The following is a 10,001-nucleotide window of genomic DNA, read 5'->3' on the forward strand; positions in this document are numbered from 1 at the left end:
GTGGTTCACTCACTTGACTTCCATGCAGTTTCCACTCTGTGACAGTGTGACTAGAACTGAGAATGTTTTTTGTTGAGTGGCGGCCAGTCGAGGGTGTCATCTGCTTTTTGAGATAGGCTACTTAAATGTTAGCATTTAGGCAACATTGTTTTTCTTGTTTTGTCTACAGTTATTTTAATCTTTATCTTGATTCAAATAAATCTATTTACACAGATTTTTTTTTTTAAGATAAGGTTAGGAAGGAAAAGGCAACACTGTTAGAACATCAATTACATAGCTGATTACATTTCTCCAAAGCATTCTAAGTAGAAACTGTGTCGCCTAGCAACGGCAAATCTGTGCCGCCGGCAGCTGATAAATAATATTCATTAATTAATATCATTTAACAAAAGCAAGCTGATTGAACATGTGCTATTAAACCAAACGCCTCGGGCGCAGAGTGACAGAAATGACACATTGGAAAGGTTTGACTTATTTTCAGGTCCAAATGACGCTTTCTTGTAATGAGTCCTTTTCAGAACCCCCACCCCCGCACGCCCCCACGATCATTACCCCCAACCCCCCACCCCCACCGCATTCAGTTGTAGAACTTCCCCTGCTGCCGAAACTTTATTTGACAACTCTGTCTGGCAAAGCCACGCGCGGCAAACAGCTTGAAGGGAGCTGGGCACAACCAGCAGTGTTGATGCAGATTAAAATAGGAAGCATAGCCGATTGGATTACACCTAATACGCCATTTCATGTAGCGCAACGTGTCATTTTCTGGGCTCCGTGCCCTTGTTTATGCAGTGTACATCCGAATTACAATTCAACCTGATCTGCGGTCCCTTTCCAATTCTAAAAGCGGCGAGTCGCTTGTATGCAAGGTCGACTACACGCTTTGACTAATATGCTTTAAATGAACCCACAATGCACAATGACTTGATTGTGCACGAGACATTGGACATATAATGTTAATTAACACGGACAGATGCGGGTGGGAAAGCGCACAGGTCCGTTTGTGTTTGAATTCTGGCGTACGTCACATGACTCGAGCGTTCTGCGAAAGAAAAATAAAAGTGACTGCCACGTTAGTGGATCCAAAAGATCCGAGTCCGAGAGGATTCCGACTGGCCCTCCAACCAGCCTAACGCAAACTGCGAGTCCGGAGAGCCGCGGCGCTCAACCGGGAGGGAATCCCTCCAGCTCCAGTACGTCGCGCTGTTTCTTTTACCAAGGAAACCCACGCTGTGCACTTTCTGACGCAACTGCCCATTTTAGGAAACATGCGTCAATGGACCGAATCAAGTGCGATAAACAAACGTAGACCTCCCAGCTTCCTCTGACGTCCGGTACCGGCCCAGAAATGTCCTCGTACATTTTAGGGAGTCTATTTCGGTTGTATCACGGTGTAATTCTTACGCCAGTATCCAGCGGAGGAAGCATTTAACAGCGCTGTCTATTTAGCCACTTTATTCAAAAGACGCCCCCTCCCTTTCTGCTCAAGTCGCAACGCCCATGTGCGTGACGTGGGTTCTTTCGTCGGTGTTGAAAAGCAGTTGCACTTCTCGATAGTGCCATTGAAGTGAGTCATCTCTAGGAAGTGTGGTTAAAATAAAAAAAAAAAGGAAAAAGATAAGAAAAAAACGAACATCGAAGTGTTCCTTGAACGCCACAGATCGCGCGTAATCGGCAAGAACGTGGAAAATACAGAAAAGGATCGACAGGCAAAAAACGACTTTAAAGTGAGTGTCAACTGCGTGGATCTTAACTTTTAAGTTCAAGTTCGCGCACCTTGCACCTCTTGAATAACAAACGGACAATCACCTCCTAACATCACTGTGATGTTCTAAGTGACTACATTTCCACGGCTACACCTTTTAGCAACTCTTTTCTGGGAAACTAACAAGCAGTCGAATAGGAGGATTTTTTTTTTTTAAACCACCCTCTTGGTGCCTTTGAAACGAGCGAGGATTTACTACCGTAAACTCCGCACACAAGTCTCCTGATATCTTTTTTTTTATTTTTCCTGGATCATGTACCAGGACTACTCCGGGAATTACGACACCTCGTCCCGCGGCAGCAGCGTTTCTCCGGCCCAGCCCGAGTCCTTTACGAGCGGCAGCAGCACCATCGGAAGCCCCATCTCTACCTCCACCTACCAGGTAACAAACCCCGCAAGCCGAACCTCGATGCTCCCCGACGTGTGCGTGTGAGCGCGTGTTGCAGTTGAAACAAGTTGCACCCGTATCAATTGATGCGAAACCGGCTGCTAGTATTTTTTTCGGTGGCGCCCGTGGATGCGAAGGTGTAATTTAGATGTTGGCTCCATATGTAATCCTAAACAATTCATTGGCTCATTATAAACCAATTTAGGTTGCGCTGAAAAGAGTATTTGCGGTGAAATTGCGCCCCAGCTGGAGCTTTCACACGTATCGATATAAATGAAATATAGCACGGAAATAGAGTTGGACATGCGTGCAACAAGCACGTACTGGGCGATACAAATTCAATTCGGCATGTGGATTCGATGCGTTTAAAAATGGTCAAATAGTGTGGAAGAGTGAGCGCGTGGGATGCGGCATCGACTATATGGACACATTTAAATGACAACCGGATTGGAAATGATGATAGCGCCGCGCTTTTAATAAACACTCAAATGGGTTTAGTGGTCTCGGTGAGTGCATAGCAATACTGGCAACAGAGGAGTTTCATCATACATCCAGGAAGTGGTTATTACTTAGGAAAACGCTCACGCAAACAATCCAGCACATACTCACGTCTAATTTATTGCGTGGAATCTCATGTCTTGCGTAAATTGAAACACGGCCACCATTTAACTGATTTATATTATGTGCTTGCCGGAAACATTCGCTTCGTGTCTCAAATCAACGCTTGCATTTTAAAGACACGGCGTCCAGAAGCGCGGCGTGCTGCTTCCCGGTTTACTGGAACTGACCGCGTTTCACACGCACTGAACAAATGAGTCACCAGATAAACAAAAAGTTCCATAAGACTGCCGGGATATCCGACGGAAGGTTGGGAATAACTGGAATAGAAGGACGTGCGTAAATAACGCATGGACGCATGATTAATAGAGCAGCTTCTCCTCAGCCCAACAAGTTGTTCCTAACACCTGCGTGTAATCATTTGGTCTCCGAGTTTCAGTGGTAAAGACGAGTGATAACAGGACAGCTTGGGCTTCCCCACATGATTCACCGCTTATCTCACTCTCCCACTCTATGTCGATTGAATCATTATTACCATGAGTAGTAATGGTGGAAAATGTGCAATGGGGCTCGAACCACAACATGCTTACCATATGTCCTCTGGCTCCTTTCAGAAATACAGGGTTGACATGCCCGGTTCCAACAGTGCCTTCATCCCCACCATTAATGCAATCACAACAAGCCAAGACCTTCAGTGGATGGTGCAGCCCACAGTTATCACCTCCATGTCCAACCCGTACTCCCGCTCCCACCCGTACAGCCATCACCTGAGCAACGGGCAGGGACTGCTGGGCCACAACCCCCTGGCCCGTCCCGGGGTCATCCGCTCCATCGGGGACGCCAGAGGCCGACGCAAGAGGGATGAGCAGGTGAGGGAATGTTGCTTTGAGAGGGAGGGGAAAGGGGGAGGGGGTGGCTGAGGGCTGTAAAAAATGAAATTAGATTTAGTTGTTAGATAAGTGCTTCTGCGGAACTGGCATGGTGCTCTTGTGTAGGGCTACGTTTCTGGTATTTTTTTAAATTATCATTTAAATGTTTTTTTTTTTTTAAAGGAAGAAAGAAATGACTTTTCTGGTAATTTTCCATGGGAATTTTGGAAGTGTTCACAATTGGAAACTTTGCATTTAATGGAAAGATTTCATATTGAAGTATTAACAGAAACATGTTCTCATGTCATAGGCAGACAGCCATGCTAAATAAATCGCATTGCTTGCCCAGATGCGAGAGCGTTACCTCTTTTTTTTTTACTTCATTTGAGCAGCGACCTATCCGAAGTTGGCTTACAACACAAAGCATGAAAAAAAAGGACCAAGCTAAATATATGGAATATATTGCAACCAACCTTTATTTTTTATTTTTTTTAATAAAATTATTATTTACAGTAAAACCCCCTCCAACGCGATGGTTACGTTCAAGACTACCAGTGCGCTAAGTGAAATTCACGCTATAGAATAGAAATAGCTGACTTAAATACTCTTGAGGCATATATCAGTTAATTTGTAAGGTCTTTAAAATCACTTCTAAAATAATACAAACACTTTTATCACCTTATATTGTGAGAGAGAAAGCGCAAGAGCAATGATAACATGTAAAAATATTGTACAGTGTAATCGATCCCACCGTGTTTACAGTAAACAAATCCCGTTTTTCCAAACTAATAAGCTTATCATTTCACAGTATACATGAAGAATCACGCCCAAAGATGTACATTATAAAAGGAAGTTTTCTATAGACTAAAAAACATGATTAAAGCAGATTAATTAATATTTTCAACATAAATAAAGCTGCGCTGTCCTTCCGGTTTTGCGCTTTCAAAGTTATGTCGCCAACTAAATAAGTGTATCACCATCTAGTGGTCAAAAGTGGAATTACGGAGCACGCAATATACAAAAAAAAAAGTGTGATCATTAACCTAGAACCCATGATGCAGAAGTGTTTACTGTATTCCTCTTTATTCCCATAGATAGTCTGAAAACGTCAGAGTTTTGCGACCCAACTCTTGAGCAAGGCACCCCAAACGCAGCTCAGGGTTGTAGTTGCACCCTTGACTCGGACATCTCTCCAGTTGTATTAATACAAAAACCAAACAAGCAGCACCTCAATGTGAACGCGTAGTTCCTCGCAGGATAAAAGCGTGTTCTTGCAGACACGTAAACACATTCATCCTTGCATTATGCCTTAAGGCTTTATATATAATACAGTTCATGTGAATTCCCAACAGACTACAGCATTCCTTGCTTTTTACCCTCAGCTTACCCCAGAAGAAGAAGAGAAGAGGAGGGTGCGGCGTGAGAGGAACAAGTTGGCCGCCGCCAAATGTCGCAACCGCAGACGCGAGTTGACGGAGATGCTGCAAGGGGTGAGTAAGAACCCCAAAAGTTCAGCAGCCATCTTGTCTACATACTGCACATCAAAGTGACCGTCCGCATTTTTATTGGCCTCACACATATTCTAATCCTAAAATTTAAACACAGACGGTAAAAATGTTACAAGAAAAAATTAAATGTCTGACAAGAAAATTATTTTCTTTCTTCAAACATTATTTTATTTTATTTTATTTTTATTTTATCTATGTTTTTGCTAGGAGTACAGTGGCCCCTACTCTGGCATTTTAGGGGCGCACGTACAAAATTTAGAGGCACACAATGTTAGCCAATTTGCAAAGTAAATATTCACTCGTTTTCACCAAATTACTGATAAATTGTTTGAAATGGAGCAGAAGTTTGTCAGCAACAACAAAGATTATTACTCAATAATATATATATATATTCTGCAAATTTGTTTGATACATATTTATTTTAAAAAAATCCACTATTTCATAAATTGCAAAAAAAAAGCACACTATATATATATTTTTTTTAGCTTTTTATTTATTTGATTTATTTAGTGTTGAGTGTTGCTACAGACAAGATGATGACGAAAGCCGTTTACAGCCTGGCAGCAGTACAATAGTTTGATGAGTAAATGTACTCCACACCTCAAGTCACAACCTGGCAATACTGGTTTGCCCCTCCCCCCCAGGTCATTACATAAAAAAACGACAAAAGTATAGAACCTTTCTTTCTCCTCGACAGCTGTGGACAGATACATTGCCCTCCTTAGCAAGGCGTTAACAAAATGAACCAATTATGCCAATTTTCAATGACCTCAAGCTTGTTGAGACTTTCAAAACTCCCAGGAATGGAATTTGCTGTAGGCAGATGTTTCTGTGAATGCAGGACTGCGGCAAATCGGGATCATCTCGCAGACCCGGAATGCTGTTAGCTGCTCACACAAAACAGCTACACATGTCGCTTCCACGACTGAAAGAAATGCCTTTCTTTTGTGCTGATTATTTTTGAATTCCAAATAAGGGAATGCCTGTTCCGATCGAGTCACACACGACTGAGCTCTGATCGCACACCTTCTCTTTGTGCGCTTCCTTGGAAAACGACTTCCTCATACCTTTGCCCATGAGTCAAAGTTCTCAGACAGCATGTCACCTTATCTTTCCTGTCTGGCTCGCATTCGTGATGAATTGTGCCTTATGGTCCCCAACACACACAAACCATCAAGTAAAAAAAAAGAAGTAACAAGTAAAAAAGACGCAAACATAAAATAAAGAGGCAGTGTAATAGTGCCCTCTTTTGTCAGACTTATGTAACTACCCCATGTCACAATTACTGGTAGCCATATAAACAGTACAAAGGAAGAATGCTATCTATTAGCGAAGGGAAAATTAAGCTCCATGAAACTTCATGAAGCACTTGCAATATTTTTTTTATTTTTTATTCCTATGGATGGTGCTCTGGGTTTAAGGATAATGGCGATGGAAATTGATTACATTCCCACTGCATCTTTAAACCAAGAGTGAAATCACAAGTGCTTCTTAAAGCATCAGTTGTTTGTCTGTCTGGTTAGTTGTTTAGCTAGCTAGCTTGCTGGCACCTTTGAACCAGGTGTGCCATATAGAGGGTTCAAAAATATCACAAGTGCTTCATGAAGCTTTATTTATCCGTCTGTCTGTCTAGTTAGCTGTTTAGCTAGCTAGCACCTTTAAACCGAGACAGCTGTCTAGAGGAGTAAAAAATAAATAAATCATAAGTGCTTCATCAAGCTTTGGTTGTCTGTCTGGTTAGTTGTTTAGCTAGCTAGCTAGCTGGCACTTTTAAACCAAGAGTGCCATCTGGAGGAGTCAACAAATATCACAAGTGCTTCATGAAGCTTCATTTTAGCTAGCTAGCGTGCTAAAGTGATTTGCAAAGTAACAGAATGTGTTCCAAACAATACCAGTCACACTTTTGAGCTTGGAAGGGCAGTTGTTGACCAGATCTCTCTTTTCTGTCTGATCAGGAGACTGAAAAACTGGAGGAGGAGAAAGCGGACCTGCAGAAAGAGATCGAAACCCTCCAAAAGGAGAAGGACAAGCTGGAGTTCATGCTGGTGGCCCACAATCCCGTGTGCAAGCTGCCCACCGAGGATCGCCACCCGCCTCTGGCGCACCATCAGAACCATCAGCACCATCAGCACCAGCAGTGCGCCCCCCTGCCCTTGACCATGCGCCCCAACATGATGGCCCGGGCCCACGTCAGCCACGTGGTGGTGAAGCAAGAGCCGGACGATGCAGAGGTAGCGGCGGGCAAACTTCAGCATTCCGTCATCAAGCCCATCTGCCTGGGTGGGATGTACTGTACGGACGGCGACAGCCTCAACACGCCGGTGGTGGCGGCGTCCACCCCGGCCGCCACGCTCAACGCCCCCAACCTCATCTTCACCTACCCCAGCATGCTGGAGCCCGACAGCCCCTCGCCCTCCTCCGAGTCCTGCTCCAAGGCCCACCGCCGCAGCAGCAGCAGCGGCGATCAGTCGTCGGACTCGCTCAACTCGCCGACCCTCCTGGCCCTGTGAGAGGGTCCGCCGACCAAAAACACTGTGGCCCAAGGCGAGCGAGCGGCTGGATCGAAAGACCCCGGGGCGCATTTGGAGCAAGCTGATCATGTGAGCCGTGCCCCCATTTTGGCAGGGAGACCCCACAAGGGCTACGCTGCGTGTTTCTTCTCGTCCTGCTTCAGTGTGTTCGGTCGGACTTGTACAACGTGTGTGCGGCAATCGTCGACGCGTCATCGCTTTGCCATTTCAACTCTTACAGTGTCAAATTGTTTACTCAAGACTCTTTAATCCCTTCAAATCTGGCCTTTGGGACTTCAGATGATATATGAAATGAGTTCCTAATATATACATATATATATATCTATATAAATCTATTTTTTAGAAGAATTAAAAGCCATGCCCACTTGCACTCTGCCAAGACGGATCAACAGATCACTAAAAGAGACACTGAGCAAACACTTCCTCGTCTTTATTTTCGTTTAACGTGTCCTGTTATACACGGACCTTGATTCATCTCTAACTGTGTAAAAACGTGTTTTTGAGACTTCGTCTTCTCCCTCATCTGCCTGTAGAAAAGCATTACGGTCTTCGGTGTTACAAATGGACGCCGCCTTCGTCAAAGCGCTTGACTAGTATTGGTGTGCTTCTGTACCTGATCTTTACATATTCAAAACAAACTTGACATCGATGCCGGGGATATCGTTCACGCAAGCTGTGTGATGGTCTTGCCAAAGGGATCGAATCGACAAATGGGGCTGTTGTGCAACATCAGGAATTTTTCAAACAAGTTCTTTCACTGGCTCTCACGTTTGCCCTTTTTGCTCACATGAAAAAAAGGTCTTACCTTTGTCAACACTGCCACTCAAGGCAGGTCAGGTTTAACAAAACCAAAAAGGGTTGTATGACATTTGTAATCCTTTTCTTTGTGCGTCTTTGTGTGAGAAAAAAAGAGAGGGATTTTTGCTCGAATATGGAAAAAAAAGCCACTGTGGTCTAACCAGACTGTCACCAGCTGCCAATGATGTCAACCCTGTTTATACTGTGTTTGTAAAGCTGTCTTTTTTTTAAAGTAAAAAACAAAATGGGGGGGGGGGGGGGATAACATCAAGGTACTTGATACCTCAGTGGAAGCCTGAATGGCTTAACTAAAGATCATGAAGAGTGTTTTGCAATACAGAAATAATAATAAGACATCTGGCCTGAAATGAAACATGGACATCATGGGAGAAGTTTTATGTTTTTGTTTTTAAACATGTCTAACTTAAGGGGCAAAGATATTGGCGATTGCACTGAGAAGCACAGAGCAGTAACAGTTGAGACGTCAGTCTACGCTTCAAACATTCCCCCCCCCCCAAAAAAAAATAAAAAATTGGGAGTTAAAAGTTAGATGATCATGTGCTGGATGCAGACAAATTGACTTTATTTTTTATTTTTTATAATACAATATCGTGCTACCTTTGGGCAGATGTTGTTTTTCTCTTTTGGCAATATTTGGATTTCATGCAGATGCAAGAAGAAATATCAGCTCCTGTGTGACCCAAAAAAGAAGAAGAAAAGAACTAATAATAACCAAAAAGAGAGTTTATGTCTGTATGTCAAATTTGTCTGCAGCTCTTCAACACACATAGAAAAGCCATTGACGTAAATCTTCTACTGTACATGTCATCTACTGTCTATTGCCTGTTTTCAACTACTATTACTTATTTTTCAAATGCTTTAACTGTTAAAAATATTCAAAAAGAAAAAAACAGCAATATGTAAATAGCAGTGTTTGTTAATTTAAATAAATCATAATAAAATTAATTTCCAACTTAGATGTTGTATGTATTATTGTTATTGCTGCTGTTATTGTTTTTGTCGTTATTATAATAATGATAATCATCATCATTATTGCTTTTTTTGTATTACAGGGATGTGGAAAAAAATAACACTCATATTTGGCGATTATGCCGCAAATGCTTCATTCAGTAAGTTAAACGTGCACTCCCTAATCAAATCAACAATTGTTTTCCCAAAGTGATTATGATGGATTACTGACGAGCAGTAAGGAAACCACCATGGAAACCACGATGAGCTCTTTATGAGCGTTTGTCGCCACCCAGTGGTTATAGTGTAGGACTACATTTGCGGTTCAATCGTACTTTTCCAAAAATGTTGGGACGTACTATTTTTGACATTCATTTTTGTAAACGCATAGCCCTCCTTAAAACATTATTGGATTATATTTGGCTAAGATAAGCTCCAAGTATCACATACAAAGATAGACGATAGTAGAAAGTAGAAACTATCCATTTCCATTGTACTAGCCATTATCTTTAAACCAAGCGTGCCATCTAGAGGAGTCAAGAAATATCACGTGCTATATGAAGCTTCTTTTGTCCATCATTACTTTAGTGCTGAGTCTGTATCTCTTTTCTACACAAC

The 10,001-nt window shown here is 42.7% G+C and overlaps 1 protein-coding gene across 2 annotated transcripts; it reads left to right on the forward strand.

Moving 5' to 3' along the window:
* The first annotated feature begins 1,393 nt into the window (after positions 1 to 1,393).
* fosl2 (FOS like 2, AP-1 transcription factor subunit) lies at positions 1,394 to 9,391 on the forward strand. 2 transcript variants are annotated; one of them, XM_077581047.1, is made up of 5 exons: positions 1,394 to 1,724; positions 2,025 to 2,144; positions 3,323 to 3,577; positions 4,960 to 5,067; positions 7,041 to 9,391. In XM_077581047.1, exons 3-5 carry the CDS (start codon positions 3,338 to 3,340, stop codon positions 7,593 to 7,595), a joined length of 903 nt encoding a protein of 300 aa, XP_077437173.1. In that variant the 5' UTR covers positions 1,394 to 1,724; positions 2,025 to 2,144; positions 3,323 to 3,337; the 3' UTR covers positions 7,596 to 9,391. The 2 variants fall into 2 exon arrangements, with proteins under 2 accessions (XP_077437173.1, XP_077437091.1); XM_077580965.1 differs by having other exon boundaries at positions 1,396 to 2,144.
* Positions 9,392 to 10,001: the final 610 nt, after the last annotated feature.

Source organism: Vanacampus margaritifer, chromosome 1 (genome assembly GCF_051991255.1).
Source record: "Vanacampus margaritifer isolate UIUO_Vmar chromosome 1, RoL_Vmar_1.0, whole genome shotgun sequence".
NCBI classification, from domain to species: Eukaryota; Metazoa; Chordata; class Actinopteri; order Syngnathiformes; family Syngnathidae; genus Vanacampus; species Vanacampus margaritifer.

Coding starts and splice junctions, on each gene's coding strand:
- fosl2 (XM_077580965.1), top strand. CDS start 2,016: ATGTACCAGGACTACTCCGGGAATTACGACACCTCGTCCCGCGGCAGC. Junction 2,145..3,322: donor TCTCTACCTCCACCTACCAG/GTAACAAACCCC, acceptor GGCTCCTTTCAG/AAATACAGGGTTGACATGCC. Junction 5,068..7,040: donor TGACGGAGATGCTGCAAGGG/GTGAGTAAGAAC, acceptor CTGTCTGATCAG/GAGACTGAAAAACTGGAGGA.